We start from the raw sequence: 24,095 nt of genomic DNA, 5'->3' as shown, positions 1-24,095 counted from the left end.
TGTGTGTTTTGTTAAGAAATGTAGCTCTCAGAGGTCCCTGGTGGCTTAGTGGGTAAAGGATCCAGCATTGTCACTGCCATGGCTCTGGTTACAAGTGTGGCGTTGATCCCTGGCCCAGGAATTTCCTCATGCCATGGGCATGGCCAAAAAAGAAAAGAAAGAAATATAGCTCTCAGTTTGGTCAAGGAACATGTCTCCTTTCCAAGCACCTTTAGACTCCACATTTGAACTTGTTCTGATTTTGTCTCTATGTACAGATGTATAATGAGATATAATCAGCCTGGGGCCTGAAGGTTGCCTCGAGAAGAAGACAGATCAGCCTCGGTGATATATTTTGAGACCGTATTTTTCCAAACAATGACCTTTCTACTCATGAGTCCTCTGCATTATGCAAGCTGGCCTTCCATGGTTTTATACTATCCTCATGTTAAAATTAAGACAAGCCAGATTTTGCTTACAATGATATAGTCAAATAATTAATTGGCATGGACTCTGTACTTTATGATCTTTTTAAAGGGTCAGTCCTTCCTCTTACCCTACCCCTACTTCTGTGATCCCCTTCTATTTTTGTACAAGTGGGAACAGAAAGAGTAGAGGGTTCATACCTTATTTTTCCCTGTGGAATCAAATAATGTGGAACGGCTGCCCTTAGTTTGATTATTCTTTCCTTGCAAAGCAGCAGCTCACTCTCTTCCCCTCATGCTCGTCCTACTGGAGGGACATGATATACACCCTGACAAATGGGGCTTCCTATGGCCCTTCTCAAAAAGGGAGTCCTGTTGTTGCCACCCCTACTTCTCTACAATCAGTGTTCTGAATAATTTATCTGCTACTTATGGAAGGCACTTAAGGTAATACATCACCGCACAATACTCTAGCCGCACGGCAGTATTTCTCTTACGATTATTGGTGCATTTAGTGGTGTCTCTCCATAGAGGAGAAAATGAAAATTGTGAACTTGGAACCGATCACTTTGATTTGAACAGACATCTTGATGCTGCCATTTAGTGTGAATTGCTTTTGTCACATTACAGTTTAATGACAATGCTTTTAATTAAAAGCATAGCTGTTAGGGCCTTTCCAAAGATATTTTAGAGGCTTAGAGAATTCACCTTCCGTTCATGGAGGTAACTTTTTTTTCAGTTGAGTAACAGAAGTGGTCTAGTGTGCCATCTGTTGGAATACAGGAACATAATCAGCTCAGGCCACTTTTGCCAGAGACATTGTTTTCCCTTTTGTTCTGTGGGTTTTATCTCAGGAAAAATGAAAGTGCATTCGTGGGCCTAAAGTGAGTGCTGGTGCTGAGAGAGCACAGCCTCGACTGCAGTGACTTCAGTTCCTTGTAAAATAGCAATTTCTAACTTCCATCGACTTAACTGTGCGCCAAGCTATGCCGAATATACTGCAGGGTTTGTTTCATTTAATCCTCACAACACTACGTAGATATGAAGGTGATGTTAGAGATGATGACTCTCCAGCTGGTGGAAGTCAGAGGTGAAGCTGCCTTAAGTACTGTATATAGGGTTACACACAGTAAGTTGAAATCAGCACTCAAACCAAAGTCCATCTATATCCAAGACCCATGCCTAATCACTGTTAATCTAGGTGTAGTTAATCTAAACAAGTACACACACTTACCAAGATGTACCAGAAAAGAAAAAGCAGCTTGAAAATCAGGCTTGCATTTTATTTTTTTATGTATTTATTTATGTATTTGTCTTTTTAGGGCCGCACCCGAGGCATATGGAGGTTCCCAGGCTAGGGGTCTAATTGGAGCTGTTGCTGCCAGCCTGCACCAGAGCCACAGCAATGCTGAATCCGAGCTGCATCTGGGACCTACACCACAGCTCATGGCAACGCCAGATCCTTAACCCACTGAGCGAGACCAGGGATTGAAACGGTGTCCTCATTGCTACTAGTTGGGTTCATTAACCACTGAGCCACAACAGGAACTCTGAAAAATCAGGCTTTTAATCATTTTCTTGACTCATAGAATCAGCTTTAAATAATAGCTCAAAAATCACCTCCTCACTCAGTGGGTTAAGGATCCAGCGTTGCCATGAGCTGTGGTGTAGGTCGCAGACGCAGCTCCGATCCTGTGTTACTGTGGCTGTGGTGTAGGCCAGCAGCTGTAGCTCCAATTATATCCCTAGCCTGGGAACCTCCATATGCCACAGGTGCAGCTCTAAAAAGACAAAAGACAAAAATAAAAAAAATTTTTTTTAAATCACTTCCTCCAGAAGGCTCATTCCTCTTTTTTCTTTCTCTGTAACCATTCTTTTTTTTTTTTTGCTTTTTAGCATTGCACAACCAGCATATGAAAGTTCTCAGGCTAGGGGTTGAATCAGAGCTATGTCTGCTGGCCACAGCCACAGCAATGCCAGATCTGAGCCATGTCTGCAACCTATACCACAGCTCATGGGAGCACCGGATATCCTTAACCCACTGAGTGAGGCCAGGGATCAAACTCGCATCCTTATGGATACTAGTCAGATTCATTTCCACTATGCCACAACGGGAACTCCTGCAACCATTCTTTTTTTTTTTTTTGTCTTTTTGTCTTTTTGCCTTTGTTGTTGTTGCTATTTCTTGGCAACCATTCTTTATGCACAAGTGTTTGGAATGTTAAAACTGAAAAAGCCTGTAGAGCAGCCCTTCATTATACAAATGAGGGAATAAAGGTGCAGACGTAGGTTTGACCTGCCCAGGACACACAGGCATGGACCAAAACATGGACTGAGACCAGCATCTTGAAAGAACGGTCCTATTCTGCCAGCTACCTGGCCACAGCCTGGGCCCATCCTTCCCTTTGTTTGGAACTTTTTAGCTGTGACCTTGAAGAAGAGACCCAGGACTCCCTTCCTTTGAGTCTGGGCTGCCCTGCCCCTCCATTTCTCCCTTGTGTGAAGTTCACTTATCAACATCAATCCTGACTTTTTGGGAGTTCCTGTTGTGGCTCAGCAGGAACAGAGCCAGCCAGTATCCATGAGGATACGGCTTCAATCCCTGGCCTCGCTCAGTGGGTTAAGGATCCTGCATTGCTATGGCTATGGTGTAGGCCAGCATCTGCAGCTCTGATTCGACCCCTAGCCTGGGAAATTCCATATGCCGCACATGCAGCCCTAAAAAGCAAAAAATAAAGTATTTGACTTTCCTTGTAGCAGAGGGCTCCAAAAACCCAGCGTAAGATGAGGCAGCATGGTATAGAGACTAGGGGTGGAAAGAAAGGTAGTCTGGGTTCAAACTGTGGCCCCTCCATGTGCTAGCTGTGTAATCTTGGTTAAGTCATGTAACCTCTCCATACCTCAGTTTCCTCATCTGTAAAATGGAGATGGTATCTATTTCAAAGAGTTAACGTGAGGATTAATAGAGTAAAATGCTCATGAAAGGCATTTGTTAAGTAAAAAGTTGGCTATAATTTCCATTTAACAGACAAGGAAACAGAGGCTCAGAGGTCACATGACCAGCCAGCAACAGGGCGGTGTTTTTACTCAGTGCTTTTTCTGGTGCAGTTTGCTGTCGAATACATGGTCCTATCTCTGCTCACTCGGATCCAGGTTCAAATAAGCGGGCTTCAGGGTGTCTATGACGCTGTCAAATTCCAGTCCCTCATCTCTTTCTGGCCTGTTCTGAAGTAGTTGTGATGTCAGTAGTTATGGCTGAGGATGTCAAATTCAATAAGCATTCTGCATCTGAAAGATGCTGACCAAACACTAATGTTTATTTCCCCTTTGACCTTAATTATATGAGCCAGTCAGTCCTTGCTCTCTCAGGCTGAGTTCGTAGTAAAGTTCACAGCTATCTAAAGTCACATTCTCCTGTGTACTAACCTACCCTCAATATTTTTTGGTGGTGGGGGCGGTGTGGAGTATAAGGGTTACGTCCTTGGTATCTGAAGCAGCTATGACTGCTAGTGGTCACTACCAGTATGTTTGGAAATGGCTGGAAATTTCTAGAGGTTTTTCGTGGGTTGGGTCAAGGAGCTCCAGCAGGCAGAGAGGCTTCTGCTGTCAGCAGCCCATCTCAGATGCCAACTGTTCCAGGTTAACGGGATTGACCTCAGAAGCGCCAGCCACGAAGAAGCCATCACAGCTCTGAGGCAGACCCCCCAGAAGGTACGACTGGTGGTGTATAGAGATGAGGCCCACTATAGGGATGAGGAGAACTTGGAGGTTTTTCCCGTGGATCTTCAGAAGAAGGCCGGCCGAGGACTGGGCCTGAGCATCGTTGGGAAACGGTAAGGAAATGACGTGAATGTTAGGACCGATTGGCCTTGTTCCTTTGGAATCCTAGGGACTAATGCCTGTAAATACTGAAAGAGAAAACCTAGTAAGCCTAATGCAGACTAGTGACTTGATTTCTTTCTTTCTTTTTTTTTTTTTTTTCCTTCGCTTTTTGCGGCATATGGAGGTTCCCGGGCTAGGGTTTGAATTGAAGCTGCAGCTGCCGGCCTACACCACAACCACAGCAACACAGGATCCAAGCCACATCTTCAACCTACACCACAGCTCACGGCAATCCTGAGCGAGGCCAGGGATTGAATCTGAATCCTCATGGATCCTAGTCGGGTTCATTAACCACTGAGCCACAAAGGGAACTCCTTAATTTCTAAATAACATATTTATGAACATTTAAATAAGATCGGTTATGTTTCTGAGCAGGTCTTAGCCAAAAACTGTGTCATATAAAGATAGAACTCTATGGAGAGTTCTATGGCGAAGAGGAACTGAATCCAATTAGAATCCATGAGGATGCGGGTTCAATCCCTGGCCCCTCTCAGTGGGTCGGGGCTCTGGTGTCGCCATGAGCTGTGGTTGTAGGTCGTAGACACGGCTCAGAACTGGCATGGCTGTGGCATAGGCTGGCAGCTGTAGGTCAACCTCTAGCCTGGGAACTTCCATATGCCGCAGATGCGGCCCTAAAAAGAAAACTGGATTTGTACATCAGTCAGATGAGTCTTTAAAAAAAAGAGAGAGAGAGAACTCTAAGTCCAGTCAACCTAGACTGTTTAGACTTTAATTCCCATGTTGAGTAAGAATAGAGTCAACAAAGTTCTCTCAACTTGGAGTCACTTAGATCGGAGGCTTGTGGAGGTTAATTAAAGCAACCATACCCAAGAAACAGCTAGTGTCAAGAAAGATTTATATATACAATGTTGGGTTAGGACAATTGCTGTGCCATAGAGTACCATGTTAATTTCATACTCTGTTACCTAAAGCTACTTGAAGAGTTACTGAAATTAGCTGAGTTGACATAGTTGAGTGACATAGATTCTTCCTGACAGTGTTTTATTAAGAAAGATGTTCCCAGGAGTTCCCTGGTGGGCTAGAGGTTAAGGATCCAGTGTTATCACTACTCTGGCCCAAGTGACTGCTGTGGCACAGGTTCAGTCCCTGGCCTGGGAACTTTTACGTGCCACAGGCACAGCCAAAAAAAAAAAAAAAAAAAAAAGATTTAAAAAAGAAAAATGTCCCCAAAATAACAGCTTGCACCAAAGATGTAGGTAGATCCCAATGGCTTGGTTTCTCTTTTGAAATCCATGCTGCTTACTCATAAGAATGGCAATAGTTATTCCAGAATAATATTAATAAATTAGAGAAGTAAGTAGGATCTTGAAACTGCAGTTCCAACTTCCACCATTTACTGGCTTTAGATATCTACAGTGTACTTATTCCAACGGGGCTGCAGGATTTTCACTTGACGCCCCAAATAGCTTTAAATGGTATCAACCGTATGAGGAAGAATTGAACTTTTTTTTTTTTTTTGTCTTTTTTTGCCTTTTCTAGGGCCACTCCCGTGACATATGGTGGTTCCCAGACTAGGGGTCTAATCGGAGCTACAACTACCGACCAGCCTACACCAGAGCCACAGCAACCTCCACCACAGTTCACGGCAACACCGGATCCTTAACCCACTGAGCAAGGCCAGGGATCGAACCTGTGTCCTCATGGATGCTAGTCAGATTCGTTTCCACTGAGCCACTGCGGGAACTCCGAACTTAATTTTATATACATTGTCATCTGCCCTCACAGACCTCTGCTGACTAGCCTAGAGATTTTTCCAGCAGTCTGAGCTGTTATTAAGATATTAGCTGGAGTTCCTGTAGTGGTGCAGTGGAAACGAATCCAACTAGGAACCATGAGGTAGTGGGTTCAGGGATCCCTGGCTTCGATCAGTGGGTTGAGGATCTGGCGTTGCCATGGGCTGTGGTGTAGGTCGCAGATAAAGCTCGGATCCTGCACTGATGTGGCTGTGGTGTAGGCCAGCACACCTACACCACAGCCACATGCTGTGGCTCGGGTTTGACCTCTGGCCTGGGAACTTCTCTATGCCGCAGGTGCAGCCTAAAAAGAAAAAAGAAAAAGATACCCCTTTTAAGCACTGAGTTTGTACTATATACTGTGCTCTCATAATCTCATTTTTCACTTTAGCACCATAGAACTATCATTTTGGAAATGCATTACAAAACAGAGGAGCTGAGGACACATATTTCTAAGCAAACTTAGTGCACATCTGGGTGCAGAACAGCTGATGGAGCCCATGTTAAAGTTTGCTCTCTTGTGATGTGTACTTGTGCTTGGAGAGATTCCACTTAGAGTAATGGTTTTTTCCTTTATTGTCTCGTAGTAGGTTGATGAAACAATCTTCATACAACACCAGCATTTTAGATTGAGTTTGTAAGGAACATTTACATTCCTTAGCATGAGAGGTTTCATTGTAAAAGGGCAGATGTATAAGCTTCCAAAATTCACAATTCTTTAGCAACGTCATGACTCGGAATTTATCCCAGCAATATGCTTGTAGGTATGTTATTCACTGTATGTTGTTTGGAATAGCCAAAGAATGGAAATAACTTGTACATCTATCAATGGTTTACCAATAAATGAAATTAAGGAACATTCATAGAATAGTATGTGGCCATAAAAAAAATCATTGAGGAAGCTCCAAGTGCTGATAAAGACCATTGCCAAAGCGTGTTAAGTGAAAAAAGCAAAGTTAAAATAAAACTGTATGGGATAAAAGGAATATATATGCATGTATATCCACTTACAAATATATGTACTATACATACAGGTATTTCTTATGTATACTCAGAATATCTCTTGGAGATACCTGAGAAATGGGTAACATTGGTTACCTCTGAGAAGAGAAGGGGGACAGAATAGAGGTGAGAGGAGGACTTTTCAAGGTCCCGCTTTTTAACCTCTTGAATTTTAATATGCACGTTTATTTATCTGATGGCAAAATAAATGTAATTAAAACCTTAAAGTAATAGAGGCAGAGAAAGGGAGGGAGAGTGAGAGTCTAGAAATAGATCAGATGATAACAATTGAATTGATCTCTAAGGAAATAACTTGCACATTTTAACAGCACTTTCCTCTTTAAAGTGAATTTCTATTTCATTTCATTAAAATTATCCTCTTGCAGAAATTATGCCCATGGGCCAATGAAAGTGAGTATTACAATAGGCAGCATTTAGGTATAAACTCTTTAAAGGGTGAGCACTCTGAGGTTTATCATTTGGGCAGAGTATCAGTAATCTCAGATTTAGTACAGAAATACTTAGGTGGTGCCATTACACTGCTTTATGGTATTCACAGAAATGGAAGTGGAGTGTTTATTTCTGACATCGTGAAAGGTGGAGCCGCAGACCTTGATGGGAGGTTGATTCAGGGAGATCAGATCTTATCTGTGAATGGGGAGGACATGAGAAGTGCCTCCCAGGAGACAGTGGCCACTATCCTCAAGGTGAGTCCCTAGCTGCTTTCCGTCTGGCTGGTGTAACTCAGGTCTGTATATTCTAATGTGGATTCTGGATCTGGATTCTGATCTGGATTGTTATATGCCAATAACATATATTCATATGCTGCGTATTGTGCTGATTCTACTTTATGCTGATTCTACTCTTTATGAGAGACTTAATCTCTGATTATTTTAGCCAATCAGGAATAGCTCTAAAAGGAAGTTGTAATATTGACTGACTGGATTGACGGGAATGCTATTCAGGGATTTCTAAGCTAGTTTTTCATATTTGTGAGAATTCCAAGTATCCATAACCGTCCTCTCAATGCATCTGATGGGACAGGTTCTCCTGGAGTCACAACATTTATCTTCTTCCCTCTGAGGCTATATTTATGAATTCATCAAATCCAGCTATTATTGCTTGAAGGGACATTAAAAATTGTTAAAGACCAACTCCTCTGTCTCACAAGGAAGTTTGAGAAGCAGGATGATCCCAAAGCTGTGTGTGAGGGGTTTTCCTGCCATCCAAGCTGTCTCTCACTGAAGCTCCAGAGAGGCTAGGGCTCAAGATTCCCTTCCAGGCATCTCTGCCACGTGGATCCTACCTCCTTTGGAAGAAACTGGTTAATAAAAGTCCTTGTAAATTTCCATTCAACTATAACCAGGTCCATTCACCTATAAATAATCATATTCTGTTTCACAAATACTGTAACTGTGGGAACTTTTGCAAAGATAAATGAATATTGTGTCTTTTAAAATCCTAATTTCCTGAAATAGTCAACTATCAGTTATCACTCAAGGGAGGGCTTGTATAGATCACCTCTGTGTTGGGTTTTTCTCTTCTCCTTTTCACCATTTCTTGATCATTTCACTGCTCATGAATACGTTCATCAGAAGGGAAAAGAGGTGAATTGAAACGTAACCCTTTTAACATGTTTAAAGAAGTCCAAAATCATGAGTTGATGAACTTTTGTCACCTCATGTGATTTTTTTTTTTTTTTTTTTTTTTTTTGATAACTGAATTTCCTTTCCACCTGTGGCCTTCATTGGCCATTTACAGTTCTTGGCTGCAGAGGTGAGTGGGAGGCTCTGCCATGATAATTTAGAACACAGATGCTCCAGTTTTTCACCGATGTTCTTTTCATGTCTTCTCAAGTGTGCACAGGGGCTTGTGCAGCTAGAGATTGGAAGACTGCGAGCTGGTTCCTGGACCTCCTCGAGGAAGACATCGCAAAACAGTCAGGTTGTTGATGGGCTCCTGTCGGACTGACTCACTCACCCACCTGTTCCCATTGGGAGAAAGTTCCCCATTTCATTAATGATTGTTTGGAAATAATGTCTAATAGCATATTCACAACACCCAATGGGTTGTACTTTAATGTGTTTGAAATAAAAATGAGAGGGGGGATGGAAATTCATGAATCCCTAGATTTTTCTCTCCTTTATTGCCTCCAAATGTTTTCTTAGAACAACTTTTCTCTCCCACTATTAGTTCTATATTGCCCAGGCATTGCCTGTACACAGCTGTGTTTATTTAAAAAAAAGAGAAAGCAGCAACATCTGGTGGCAATTTGACCCTCATTAGCACAACATTGTTCTGTTCATTCAATTAAATATTGCCATAAAGTTAACTTGTGAATAGCCACTCACACATGCTGAGGGCAATTAATGGTATATTCCTGGGAGAGCAAAGTGTGGGAGTTTCTCCTGTGGGAGGGAGGTCTTAGTGGGTGATATTTTGTGGGTTAGCAAACATCTCATGTTTATTTGCAAGGCTGATGTAAGTACCATTTTTTTTAAAGTATATTTCACTGTTTTTGTTTTGTTTTGTTTTTACCATCATAAAGGCTGACAAAATCAAGATGGTAGACTCTATGTTAAGTCATAATAAAGCTATAGAAACCTAGATGAGACCCCCTATTCCCCTTGTGGGTTATTAGATAGGCCTTTATTTTGAGGTTAAAGCACGACGTTTGGTCCCTTCCCTGGTTTCCTTAGACTTAAAGCCTGTCCAAAGCCTTTGTTTGAAAGATGTTCTGATTGTAGTGTTAGCACACAGGTGTTTCCGGAATGCTATTAGCTGCCCCTTTTGTCTCATTCGTGTTAGAAAATGAGTTGGAAAAAAAAAAAAAATACCATTGTTCAGACAGGATCACAGATCAGCTGGCTTGTCTTAGAGAATCTTCATCACAGTCAAACCCGATAAACTTCATGTTTAAGTTTGGAACTTTTTTTTTTTCATTTCTGATTTATGTAATGAGTAGCAAATATCAAGTACACCCAGAGTAGGATTCTGGAAGTCAGTGGTTGGTGAGGATTCTGACCAGACTTGAATCAAAAGTGGAAACTTGAGATGCAAAGTAGTTGTCTTGGCTTCCTCCTTAAGGGAAGATTAGCTGGAGTGATTTCACTGAAGCCCCATTGTACATAGGGGTTAGAATGCAGAATGAAAAACACTGGAGATGAAATGTTTCTTCCTGGAGAGTACAGGAGGGTGACACAGAGGCGGTTCCATTGGGTCTCACTCCAGAAGGAGTTTGATAGGTTGAAAAGAGGGAGAAGACCTCTTAGACAGAGGGTGTGACATATGCAAAGGCAAAAAGGGGTGCAAGGAATCCCAGTGTTTTAAGAAAAGTTTGAACAGCCAGGTGAGATGGTAGATAGAACTGGATTTCTGTCCTTGAGGAATATATATATGCATCTAGATGATTAATGAAGTTCACAGGTTAAATACAGAACTAACATATTTAGGGGCTTCATTGTTAAATATCAAAAACCTACCATTGCCATTTATCTGTTAGGTAATGTAAGCTGTCATATTTTAGAAACCTGGGACAAAGTATCAAATACTTTAATGTCCTTGCACATAATTTTTATTTGAGAGGGTAGACATTTAATTCCATTTTAAGAAAAACAGCAAATACATTTTATTCTTGCTTTGTCCTTAAAATTATGACCTAGATGATATGAGAGTCTATCCTAAGATTTGGCTAATGGGAAGAAGGCTCATAGCTGGCTGTGAAAAGGAAGTTTCTCCCATCATCATGAGTTAAGACCAGTCCATGACCCAGACGGAGAAAAAATGGAACCTATTCCCAAGCATTTTCCCCTCCACGTGTTTTTAAAGCAGTCAGGACTCTCTAGGGGCACAGATTTCTTTGAGGGCAATTATATGATACACAAATGTTTTCTTTTGAGGGTCTGGAGGAATTATAGCTCATTGACTTGTCCTAAAGTCGCTTCCCTAAGAGTGATCTTCTAGCTGTGGGGTTACCAAGCCTCTTCTTTTAAAATGCCTTTTCCCTCGTGGCTCAGCTGGTCAGGATCCGGTGTTGTCACTGCTGTGGCTCTGTTTACAGCTGTGGCATGGGTTTGATTCATGGTCTGGGAACTTCAGTATGATGCTGCCGGTGTGGCAAACAACAACAACAACAACAACAAAAAGGCCCCACTAACCAGGAAAAAGTGTCACTACTTTGCAGAGGAACGTATGTGTAATAGTATTGAGAAATCTTTTCCTCAGATAACTGAGGGGACACTGCTAGGCAAAATTCATATTTCTAAAGGCCTTGGCAAACCCAATGTTCTGAGATTTTTGTTTAGGCAAATTGTTATATGCTTCCTTCCTTTCTTAATTCCAAATAGTTGCCTATTATAGCACAATTTATTTAAATCCTATCTGTTCAGGAAAAATAGAAAAGCACTATTTGGATATGTATGTGTGTGTGTGTGTGTGTGTGTGTGGATATATGAATATTGTGAAGTATACTGATGTTTGTAAATTTGAAGTGAATTTTTTTTAAAAGACAAATGAGTAACATATGGACATACCACAAAGAAAATATAGTAAAATATTAATTTTGGAATCTAGGTATTGTGTCTACTGTATAATTCAACTGTTCTGTATATTTGAAAATTTTCATATTTAAGGAATGTTAAAGTATTAAACAACTTACATCACACTAAGGAAATAGAGCAAATTATAATTTATCATGTGATTATTGTGGCTTAGGTTTATCTTCAAATTTTGAGGCAATTACACATAATATTGATAATTTGGTAGAAAAAAGTCTTTATTCATTATTGGTGTCATTGTTTTCTGCCTTGGAAAGATCCTTCATTGGGCATATGATTTTCACTGACTAGCCACTAGCCAAACATGATTATACATTATTTAAATTTATTTAAATAAACATGGATTTATTCAAAATCCATGAAATGCAGGTAGAGCAAATTTAGCCCAGGAAAATCTTTGAGAAAAAAATTTTAATATTCTTAAAACAATATGTTCCCTTGGTATTTGTTGCTTTTGCTTACAGTTGAGGGTTCTGTTTTCCCAAATTTCTGATCTTATTAGTCTTGTTTTAATAAGATAGATCATGTAATTTGGGTAGTAAGGAAATAAATGTTGACTGTAGTCCCCAAATGACACATAGTGTCGTTAACTAATCAAATGTAAATGCTGTGTAACAGGTTAGGAAAATGTTTCTGATTTCATGTGGAACATGTAAAGCTAAAATTTTTGCATGTTTTCCACTTTGATGATTGAAACCACATATAAAAGTACATACAGTGAGAGTTCCCATTGTGGCTCAGTGGTTAGCGAACCTGACTAGCATCTATGAGGAAGCAGGTTCAGTCCTTGGCCTTGTTCAGTGGGTTAAGGATTTGGCGTTGCTGTGAGCTGTGGTGTAGGTTGCAGACACGGCTTAGATCCAGAATTGTTGTGCTGTGGTGTAGGCTGGTGGCTACAGCTTTGATTGGACCCCTGGCCTGGGAACCTCCATATGCCGCAGGTGCTATCCTTAAAAGACAAAAAGACCAAAAAAAAAAAAAAAAAAAAAAGGATGTACAATGGAGAAGACAGTGGAGCAAATGTTAATGGAATTGCTTAGGGTGAAAAGCAAGTGGGTATGGGTAATTTTTATTCTTTTGGGCTCTCCAGAATTTTCTATTACATTGTTATGGTTACTTCAGTAAGTAAAACAGTAAAATAAGTGTGAATTTTTAACACTGAGCACTGAGTTTCCTTTTCAGGGGAGTCAGAACAGCACACACAGCAGCTTTCCTCCTTCCCTTGCTCCTGTTATCACCAGCCTGCAAAACCTGGTCAGCTCAAAAAGACCTTCGGATCCTTCCCCAAAAGGCTCAGGTACACACCCTCAGCAAAACCATCCTGTTACCCAATTTTTAAAAATATTAATAGTTGGTGAAGTTCCCGTTATGGTGCAGCGGAAGCAAATCTGACTAGTGACCTTAAGGTTGCAGGTTCGATCCCTGGCCTTGCTCAGTGGGTTAAGGATACGATGTTGCTGTGAGCTGTGGTGTAGGTTGCAGAGAGGCTTGGATCATGTATTGCTGTGGCTGTGGCATAGGCTGGCAGCTACAGTTCCGATTGGACCCCCTAGCCTGGGAGCCTCCATATGCCGCAGGTATGGCACTAAAAGAAGGAGAAAAAAAAAAAGATTCTTTTTGCCTTCAATTAAAATATTTTAAAATCTTTGAACATACACCCAAGCTTTCTAAAAGGCCTCTTCTAAAGGAAGGAAGGCCATAGAGATTCATTTTTGGAATTTGCTTTTAACTTTATGCAAATCACATAAAAAAGAGAAAAGCAGATGGAGTTCCCATTGTGGCTCAGTGGTTAACGAATCCAACTAGGAACCATGAGGTTGCAGGTTCGATCTCTGGCCTTGCTCCGTGGGTTAAGGATCTGGCATTGCCGTGAGCCATGGTGTGGGTCACAGACACAGCTTGGATCCCATGTCGCTGTGGTTCTGGCGCAGGCTGGTGGCTACAGCTCTGATTAGACCCCTAGCCTGGGAACCTCCATATGCTTCGGGAGTGACTCAAGGAAAGGCAAAAAGACAAAAAAAAAAAAAAAAAAAAAAAAAAAAGAGAGAAAAGCAGAAATCTAAAATACTTATAAAGTAAAGCCATTTCCAAAGAGAAAATTTAAAAATTACAGGTCACTCCAGGAAGGTCAGAAGCACCTACATCATTGTGGGTAGAATAGGGCAGGGGGTCTTTTTAAGTCTTTCCTTGGGTAAGGTTATCTTTGTTTAAGGCAGAAAAATGTGAAATGAAACACAAATGGCTCACCCTCTAAGCCATTTAATCACCATATTCCAGGCAGCTGCTGCTATAGCCTATCAGCTCTTGTCAGGCCAAATGATTACAGCCACATCCATCTCAAACAGAGGACTTCTTTAAAATAGAGGACATAGGCCATATCGACAGCTGCCAGTTTGAATTTTGAGAAAAGTTATAATGCCTGTGTGCCTTAGTTTTCTCTCTTGAAAGACCGAGAAAATGATACCATTTTCATGGGACAATACTATATCCTAAATATGTTATCTCTTACTTTTAAAAAGTTAATTTGTTGCTTCTTTATAGGCACAGATGTGGGACCAAGGACTGTTGAGATAATCAGAGTAAGTGAATTGTTTTTCTTCTGATTTGCGTTGGATTTACATCATATGTACCTAGTCCCCTCAATACAATATTGTTAGCATGTTATTTTAAGTTACTGAAGAAAATGTGTGGTCTATGTAATACAACAGACTTAGAAAAATGTAATAAAGCACATACATGCCCACTGTGAATTTTTTGGTACATCCTATCCACTACCTTTTATGCCCTGTGTTTAAGTTTTATAAAGCAAAAAATGGTGTCATAGTATTATACTCTTGTAGCTTGCCTTTTTTTACTTTAAAGCATGAACTTTTAGCCATGCCAGTAAGTGTTTTTTTGGAAGCATATGGCATGATTTTTATCAGTTTCTTAGTATCCATCATATGAATGTGTTTTCCTTTTTCTTAACCAGTGTCCTCTTATAATAATTAAGCATATTAGCATATTTCTCAACTTTTGCTGTCTTTTATAGCAAAATATCTTTGTATTTTCTTTTTTGCTCATCATGGGTGATTTCCTTAGGATCAGTTATTAGCAATGAATTGTTGCGTCAAAATCCGCATTTGTTTCGAGGCATTTATATGTAATTCTAAATCGCCCTCCTGAGAAGATTGTGTAAGATGCATTTCAGTTCTTAAATTGTCAAATTCTGACTTTGAGATTCCTGTATGATATCCTGAATTCCGGAAAGCACTTTGATTTTTATCATTCTCACCATTAAATTTGGGATTCAGGGAACTATATCTAGTCACTTAGGATGGAGCATGATAATGTGAGAAAAAAGAATCTGTGCATGTATGTGTAACTGGGTCACCATGCTGTACAGTAGAAAATTGACAGAATGTCATGAACTAGCTATAATGAAAAAAATAAATAAAAATCATAATATAAAAAAAAATGGGGATTCCAGAAGTCATGAAAAAATGGCCTTGTTGTAAATCATAGATCAACTGCCGTAAAAGTTATCCAGCTTAACTTATTTTTCTGGACTCGATCACAGTTGTGTTTGAACACACTACCGTGTATTAGCTCTGTGACCAATTTGCTCATCTGTAGGTTGAAAATGATTACGCTTACCTCACCAGGTAAATCTTGTTATGTGGATTAAATGAGGTAACGCATACAGTGTACTTAGCATCATACCAAGTGCCTCATGAATGGCCAGGAAGTGCCGTCCATTGTTCCTGACTACAACTTTGACTAAATCTGCCGTATCTGTTCCTAGCGTCTTTCCACCAGAGTGGCAACTCACGTGTTCCTCTGATGGGGAAGTTAAATGTACCAACATGTGCGTAATAATGGAAAATGGATTTGAACAAAGCCAAATCATTCCAGAAATTTCCCCTCATTCTGAGATTTTTAATGTCATTTCAGTTGCTTGTTTTTACAGGATTTTATATTAAAAAAAAAAAACAAAAACCTGTTCCTACCCACCCTATTCTCCCACATGCAGTCCAAGCAGAAACTTCATGATAAAATGCGTATTGCCATTTTGCATGTAGGGCTGTACTATTGATGCATTCAGAAAATATAAGCCAATCACAAACACTTTGGAAAAAAGGATATGATCGTTCTTTCTTATGTGGTTTTGTTGTCCTTTATTTTTCCTTTTTCCCACTTTATTGAGGAAAATTGAAGCACGTTAAACGTGTATGTTTTGAAGTGATCAGTTAAAACTGCAGAAGCCTTGCAGCCCTGTAGGTCACTTGACCCCACCCACGCCACTAACATTTATGTTATAGCTGTCATATGTTTATATCTACGTAAATTGAGAGCCCCACCAGACAGTGGCACATCATTTTGGTTTAAACTGTCCTGCATATTTGAAAAAACGTAAGAAGGTTGGTCACATTTTCCTGGTTCTTTGCTTGCCAAGTAACATAGGAGTTTTTCCCAGCTTGGGTGAAAGTTATGCTGTGAAGAATATTTGTATTTATGTTTCAGCCAGTGTCTGCCCATTTAGGCTCAGACTGCAGGTTCTGCATCACCTTTTGTGCGTGGTTGTTCACATCTCAGTTCTGTTGCCAAGTATGGGTCTGTCTTGCACGTGTGTGGCTTAAATGGAGCCTGAGAGTTCTCTGGGTTTACTCACAGTGGGAAAGAGTGCCCTCCTCGGCGGGCTCTCTCTAGTTTCCTTCCTTTATTCTCCAGGCACCAGGGCTCCTTCTCCTGGTTCCTCTGACCAGAAAGTTGGGAGTTAACATCAGAGTTTTAGCAGTTTGCGCCACCTTTACAGCTCCTTGAATGGGTCTTGCCTTCAGGACAGAGCTGCCCAGAAAACTCCTGGGAAATTCACCCCCTGCTGTCGTTTCTCCAGGTGTTGGGTCTCTACCACAATTTGTTTGAGTTTCTTTACTTTTCAGAAGCCTCTGGTAGTCATTCTTTAGATTTGGACAAAAAGTCTTCATTTTAATCAGCAGGAGAGCGACGCTATAGGGGGCCCATGCCACCATGCAGAACCTGAACCTTGTCATTTGTTCTTTTCGGGAGTTTTAAAGTATTAAGCCTGTGATATAAATGTGGGGGAAACATAAACAAAAGCCGGGGTCCCTTCACCAGGGTCGAAGTGAACCAGACTGCCTCACCTACTAATCGTAGGGAACATTTTCAGTCACGTGAAACTTCTCTCTCCAAACTGTAATCACGACAGGGGGCGTCCTAGAAGATCCTTTGTTCTAACGCCGGCCTGAAGCTTTTCCAGAGCCAAGTGTGTTTGTTCACACCCAGAAGAGCATGATATGTGCGGCAGTTTAATCGTAAACACCATATGAGGACATGTTTGCCAAGTTTGCATCAACATTGGCCAGTCAACTGAGCAATAGCATAGGGTTGTTTGTTTTCTCCACTCCTACTCTTGCCTTTTACTGAGCCCTCTCTGTGGGCCAGGACTGCACTGTATCACCTCATTTAATCCTCACATCAGCTCTGTGAGCTTCCTGCTTTTATTTCCACTTTATGCATAGAGACAGAAGCTCTAAGGGGTTAAGGGACTTCCTTGGGACCCCCCCCCCGACCCCCCCCGAGTGCTCCAGCTTAGTAAGAGCTGAAACACTGGTCTTTCGGACTTCAAAGATGCTGCAGTTAACTCCTGTATTCCCCTGGCCTCCTGCATCACAGAGGGATTCTGTTCAGCATCTATCCGAGGACAGTCAGGTTGTGGCTCTTTGTTCAGTGCATACTCATTGTTTTTCTTCTTCTTCTTTTTTTAGGAGCTCAGTGATGCCCTTGGAATCAGTATTGCTGGAGGAAAAGGAAGTCCCTTAGGAGACATACCAATATTTATTGCCATGATTCAGGCCAGCGGCGTGGCTGCACGTACACAGAAGCTTAAAGTAAACAAAGGGGGTGGCGAAGCGCTAACAGCATGCGATGGGTGGGGGGGTGGGAGAGGGTGGCCTCGAGAGACTCTCTGTTTAAAACTGGAATCCAGCAGCTGTCAGAAACCCACACTGAAGGCAAAATGCACTGGAGAAAGTTTATACCTGAAATTCATTATGTCCCTGAGCATATAAAAATATTGTTCTGGGCTAGAGCGTCTCAGTGAAAGAAGAAATTGCAGCTCATTTGCAAAACCTGCCATATTTTTAGCACCTCAGTCCAGCCAAAATTATTTTCACCTGAGACTTGACCATAGCCTCTCCCTTCCACCAAAAGAATTAACGTTCTTATGATTTTTACCCCATCCCCCCTTAATCTTAAGTAGAAAAAAAAAAAAAAGCAGAAAATGTTTGGCTTCCTCATTAGAGCTTTATTGAACAGTTAATTTGTACACCCCACTATTACTGGCAAATGGATGTATGCAACACCACCATTACCAAAACACAAAAGTGGCCTGCCGGGCCTTTTAATAATCAAATTTGACCCCCTTCTTGTTTCTGTGATTGGTCTGTATTTGGAGAAAGCCATAAAAATTCCTCATGCTTCTGGAACATGCATACACAGTAGCAACAGAATCTTCACAATAGCCACAAATGGGAAATATGACTTACAAAGAATTTTAAGCATTCTTCTCAAATTTAATTTTTCTTAATGATAGTGATTTTTCTCCCACTTTTGTACCTCCAGGTTGGAGATCGGATTGTCAGCATTAATGGGCAACCTCTGGATGGGCTGTCTCACGCGGATGTGGTTAATCTGCTGAAGAACGCCTACGGGCGCATTATCCTGCAGGTACCACGATCAATGGAAAGGGCAGCTGCAAGAGGCAGATAAGTGGCGTGCAAAAAAGATTGAGCGTCACTGGCAGGAGGCATCACCACCCGGCAGGGTGCTTGCTGATGTGAATTATGAAGGTTGAAAGCAAGAAATTATTATTTTTATTCAGAAATTCTTTAATGCCACCCATACAGGCAGTGAGCATGATTATATGAAAGCATAACAAGGGGAGAAAAATTACTCTTTGCTTCACATGATAAATCAACAAGGCTTTTAGCTTCTGGCATCCTTTTGTAAATCAAAGTTTGCAAGGAATAGGAAATGATTTCTTTTCTTATGCCCCAAAACTGTGTCTGAACTGCCCAAGGGTTGTTTCTTCCACTCCTTTCAAAGGAAGGGAAAAGTAACAGTGCTCTTTCCTGCAGCAGGAATGATTGCCAACACTGCTAAATTCTCACTGCATGGTAGTCATCAACTAAGGCAGACAATCATTGATCCACTGTGGTCCCCGAGAGTATTGTCTAGAGGCACAGGGAGATATACTAGGAAGTAAAAACGAGGTGTGCTGTTAAGCCCCCCGCCCTCTCTTTCAGCGCTTTGAATATCTCTGAGAATGATATCGTGCAGTGAGTTGGAGGCAGCATACTGGCAGCCAGTTTTGTTAATGAGTTCCCTCCAAAATGTATGGCTATAATCATCGTACTTCCAAAGGGGTAGTATTAAATGGTTTATAGGTGGAAAGGATAAAATCCACCATTTAGTACCTTGGAGAGAGGGCTAGCCAGCCCCCCTAATCATTCTAGTCTTTAAATAATAAGTTTGAGTTGAAAAACCATTGCTTTGGGGAGGACCAATTGCAATGCTTAACTCATAACTCAAAGATCTAAATTCAAAGTGCCAAAACAGACATTTAAAAAAAAAAAAAGTCAGCGGCTTTTATGCGGTAGTTTCCAGGGCATTTATGTGATAGGCAACATACTATTCAGTGATGTGGGTACTCTTTGTTGAACACAAACAGAAACACTGTGGGGACTGGCAGGAGGGCTGGCTTCCTCTCCACTCCTTTTCCTCACCCCCAGGGGTTACCTCTTTTTCACCTGCCACCCCCGCCATCCTCAGAACCTGCAGATCCTTGCGGTTCCGTATTTGCGGACCTTGTGCTTCCTTCGAGTTATGCTGACCCCTAGAGGCGGTACAGATGTAGCGCTTCAGTCGCCCAGCTGCGGCCCATTAGTTATACAGAATTTTATGAAGAATTTACTTCAAATGGTAACTATGTCAGGGAAAAAAACAAGGTGTTTCCCTTGGCAGAATCTACTATTATTGACATTTTTTAGTCTTTTTTTTTTTTTTTTTTTTTAGGACTGCACCCGCAGCATATGGAAGTTCCCAGGCTAGGGGTTGAAGTGGAGTTGCAGTGGCAGGCCTACGCCGCAGCAACTTAGAATCTGACCTGTGTCTGCGACCTACATCACAGCTCACTGAGCAAGTGAGCAATGCCCGATCCTTAACCCACTGAGCAAGGCTAGGAATCGAACCGTGCCTTCATGGATACTAGTCAGGTTTGTTGCCACTGAGCCACAACAGGAACTCCCTGTCGACATTTTTATATGCCAGTATAATTTGTTCAGCTCCACCTTCTTCACAGTGAGAAGACACAGTGTAAAAGTGTAACACTATAAAAATACCTTAACTGGAAATGAACTCATGCTCTCCCATGCAGAGTTAACTCTTCCTTCGGCCAGATTGCCACTGTGGACATACTTCTGAAGGAGTTCCTTATTTTTCCTATTTCTGCATTTTAAGAAAATGACTTTTGGTTTCAAAACATTCTCTTGTGTTAATCACATCAGTTAGTGGTGTTATTGTCTAACAGGTGCTGTTAAAAGCTTAATGGAATCCTTTGGGATTTTGACAGTTGGGATATACACAACTCTGGGTATGGAGCATATGTGCTGCCAAAGGCCTTAAACACAAAATTCAGGAAATTCTTAGGTCCTGAATCAGACGCCTTTCGATTGCATAGTGTATTTACTTTAATTAAAACAATGTGCATGGAGTGGTACCAGCAATGCAATTATCACAGCTGACTTGGCAGTAGGTAATCATTTTTATTATTAGGTGAACCAGCCCATTGACAGGGTAGTAGGGAAAGTCAGATAATTGTGTCTGATGATGTGGAAAAGACTTATTGTCGGTGTACGTGCAAAGCAACCAGCAACTGCTGATTGAGCGGGGAAGATTAAGGTCTGGGTCAGCAGACTGCAGGGTGGAGAAGGGGAAGAGAGTGGGGGAGACAACCAACACACTTCTGGAAGCTTCTCCCCATAGTTCAAATTGCTACTACTACGTGTAGTGAGGAGGTATATATTTCTGCCCTTAAAGTCTAAAGGTTCCTATTGTCAATTATAGATCGGTCAGTGGGGATTGATTTGGGCATAAGAGGTCTTTTTTATTTATTTATATTCTTTTTTTTGCTTTTTAGGGCTGCCCCTGTGGCATATGGAAGTTCCCAGGCTAGGGGTCAAATTAGAACTACAGCTGCTGGCCTATACCACAGCCACAGCAGCGCAGGATCCAAGCTGCATTGGTGACCTGTACCACAGCTCACAGCAATGCTGGATGTCCAACCCACTGAACGAGGCCAGGGATTAAACACCCATCCTCATGGATCCTAGTTGGATTTGTTTCTGCTGTACCACAGCAGCAACTCCAGGGAGGGTCATTTTAAATGTTCACAAGTAGATTTGCTTCTGTAATCTGATTGCTTGGTTTAGTGCTTTTGTCTATGAATTACCGTAGCACCTAAAACGGGATAAAATCAAGTAAGGCTCTCCCCCAGAAAATTGTGTTTATTTTCACCTCTTTCTTCGAGAACATAGAAGATAAAAAGAGTACATCAGGGATTTTTATCGCTAAAGGAACTTGTGGGGGTCATTCTGGTCAGACATTGCAGGAGAATGTGGCTCGAGGTAGGGTTAACTAGACCAGGAGGGCACGTTGAGGGAGAGGAGAACATTGTATGGGAGGTGTCCCAGTGGAGACGTCCAGCAGGCAGAGGAAATGCCCTGCCAGCTCTCGGGGAGACGTCAGTGCTGGAAACCGGGGTGAAGAAAGCCATTTGAGGCTTTTGGGGGTTGACATCTTCACTGCCTGACACCTTATGCTTCACCGATACTGGCTGAATAAATGAGTGAAAACAGTGGAGACAAAGAGGACAAAGGCTTGGAGTCAGCAGCGAGTGTGGAGTGCAGAAGAGAGTCTGCAGTCAAGGGGGATTAATTAAGGGTCTGTCTACAAAGTAGTTTGGGGGGTCCTTGAGAACATCTTCCAGAACACACACACACACACACACACACACACACACACACACAAACTGATGTGAGAGGGCCCAGTAGCTGGTTAGGAGAGAGAGATGTGTCATGTTCAAGATAATGTAGAGAAAACAGTCACTTCTCTTGTGATCCCTAGATTGAAAATAGAAGAGGAAAAATAAGACACAGGATGAATTCAGGAGGTCCAATATCCAACCACCAGGGGTTGAAAAAGAGAAACAGAAAAATAAAGATATGAAATAAGTTAAGCTTAAGGTCCATTAATCAATAAGCAATATAAATAAAAGAAGAATAATACCTGTATACTACATTCTAAAACGTTCAAAGTATAAGCTGCTTCCAAAAGAACATGAGATTCAAATGGCACCCATCTCTTTTTCAGCAGTGTATTTTTGAGAAAATGACTTGAGGATGTACTCCAGCCAAAGAGCGAAGTATGAGAGAGGGAAGCCAGTGGATCCAATGATGAGGAACATGGAAGTTCCCAGGACAGCAGTGTCCTGGGAGAACAATTTGTCCAAACTGGAGCAGGAGGAAAAGAGGGCTCTAAGAGAGATGCTCTAAATTAAGGAGGGAAAAAAGAGGAACAAATAGATGATCTCATATGTTTAAGTGAATTGGAAGTTTAAGATCAGTTGGAAAGTTTGGGACTGAATTTCTGATATGTGTATGAAAGTTAAAATGAGATCATTATTAACCTTGAGGAAAATAAACTTATACTAAAAAAAGAGAGAAATGTAAGCAAAGTATAGTAGTTGGCTCAGTATGAATAACATTTTTATAAGCATTAAAATCATAATAAAGCCAATAAAATGAAGCATCATAATGCATGAAATGTGAGTAGCGTGAGGGTTTGGGATGTGTTCATGGAGAGGAAAATATAAGAGAACTAAATCTTTAAAGTTGAAATAAAGAGAGTGCTGAAAATCATTGAAACTACCAAGGTTTAAGTACATATTTAAACAGAGGAAACATAAAGAACTTAAAAATATAAAAGTTAATTGTAAGATTTTGGCAAGCTAAATTTTTCATCTGTTGGAATAGGTAATCTATAGATGTCATCAAGATAAATTTCAAAAAAGGTTTATAAAGCATATTATTTAGCTTATACTTCTAGAATTGAAAAGAGAAAAGGGAGTTCCCGTCGTGGCGCAGTGGTTAACGAATCCGACTAGGAACCATGAGGTTGCGGGTTCGGTCCCTGTCCTTCCTCAGGGGGTTAACGATCCGGCGTTGCCGTGAGCTGTGGTGTAGGTTGCAGACGCGGCTCGGATCCTGCGTTGCTGTGGCTCTGGCATAGGCCGGTGGCTACAGCTCCGATTCGACCCCTAGCCTGGGAACCTCCATATGCCGCGGGAGCGGCCCAAGAAATAGCAACAACAACAACAACAACAACAAAAAAAGACAAAAGACAAAAAAAAAAAAAAAAAAGAAAAGAAAAGAGAAAAGTTTAATATGTCTCTCTCTAGGAAGTGAGAGTGTTGAGTTTATCATATACTGTACTATTAAAATTTTATCATGTGCACACAAAAGGAAATATCCTAAAAAAAAAAAAAAAAACGAAATTGAAAAAGACCAAGAGTCAAGAATATAGATCCTAGACCTTAAAGTAGAAAAGAATTTTTTAAATTATTTTTTGCTTTTTAGGGCTGCACCCACAACATATGGAAGTTCCCAGGCTAGAGGTTGAATAGGAGCTATAGCTGCCTGCCTACAGCATAGCCATAGCAACGCCAGATCCGAGCCACGTCTGTAACTCCCAAGAGAAAAGAAACTTAAGAATGGCACACTTACTGGAGTTCCTCTGGTGGCGCAGTGGAAATGAATCTCACTAGTATCCATGAGGATATGGGCTTGATCCCTGGCCTGGCTCAGTAGTGAGGGATCCGGCATTGCTATGAGCTGTGGTGTAGGTCACAGACACAGCTCAGATCTGGCATTGCTGTGGCTGTGGTGTAGGCCGGCAGCTACACTCTCATTCAACCCCTAGCCTGGGAACCTCCATATGCTGCTGGCGGCCCTAAGAAGACAAAAAGAAAAGAATAGCACACTTACCAATGAGGCAGAAGTAAATCAAGCTGGGAAAGTCACTACAACTGGCAGATAAATCAGTGGTACTCTTTAAAGGAATTTCTTTCTTTCTTTCAAAGTTGGTGGCAAATCAGTAGAGAGCAGGAAAGTAGTTGGGAGCAAAGAAGATAATAGATGGAGATTATGTTACCTCTGAAAAAGAGGATAAAAGAATTTCCAGGGGCATTTGAATCTGATGGCTTCCCTTCTAGGATAATCATTTTCCAAGAATGAACAGAGATAAGATTTTGACATTTGGGAGAAGTGCTTCTCAAATTTTGCACATTCCTGAATCTTCTGGAGGGCTCATTAAACAAACACTAGTGCTGGGTCCCCAGAGCTTCTGACTCTGTAGGACGGGGGTGGATCTAAGAATTT

The 24,095-nt window shown here is 41.3% G+C and overlaps 1 protein-coding gene across 5 annotated transcripts in view; it reads left to right on the top strand.

Annotated features, from left to right (window-relative positions):
- PATJ (PATJ, crumbs cell polarity complex component) overlaps nucleotides 1-24,095 on the top strand; it is a 356,852-nt gene that overhangs the window by 309,802 nt on the left and 22,955 nt on the right. For all 5 annotated transcript variants that reach the window (XM_021096559.1, XM_021096561.1, XM_021096558.1 and 2 more), the window contains 7 exons: nucleotides 4,044-4,237; nucleotides 7,602-7,749; nucleotides 8,900-8,986; nucleotides 12,781-12,895; nucleotides 14,140-14,177; nucleotides 17,367-17,489; nucleotides 18,223-18,327. In XM_021096559.1, coding sequence (XP_020952218.1) covers nucleotides 4,044-4,237; nucleotides 7,602-7,749; nucleotides 8,900-8,986; nucleotides 12,781-12,895; nucleotides 14,140-14,177; nucleotides 17,367-17,489; nucleotides 18,223-18,327 — 810 coding nt within the window. The remainder of the gene's footprint in view (nucleotides 1-4,043; nucleotides 4,238-7,601; nucleotides 7,750-8,899; nucleotides 8,987-12,780; nucleotides 12,896-14,139; nucleotides 14,178-17,366; nucleotides 17,490-18,222; nucleotides 18,328-24,095) is intronic.

This window comes from Sus scrofa, chromosome 6 (genome assembly GCF_000003025.6).
Source record: "Sus scrofa isolate TJ Tabasco breed Duroc chromosome 6, Sscrofa11.1, whole genome shotgun sequence".
Classification (NCBI taxonomy): Eukaryota; Metazoa; Chordata; class Mammalia; order Artiodactyla; family Suidae; genus Sus; species Sus scrofa.
Note: the sequence above shows the minus strand (reverse complement) of the source record. Positions and strands in the feature narration are given on the sequence as shown.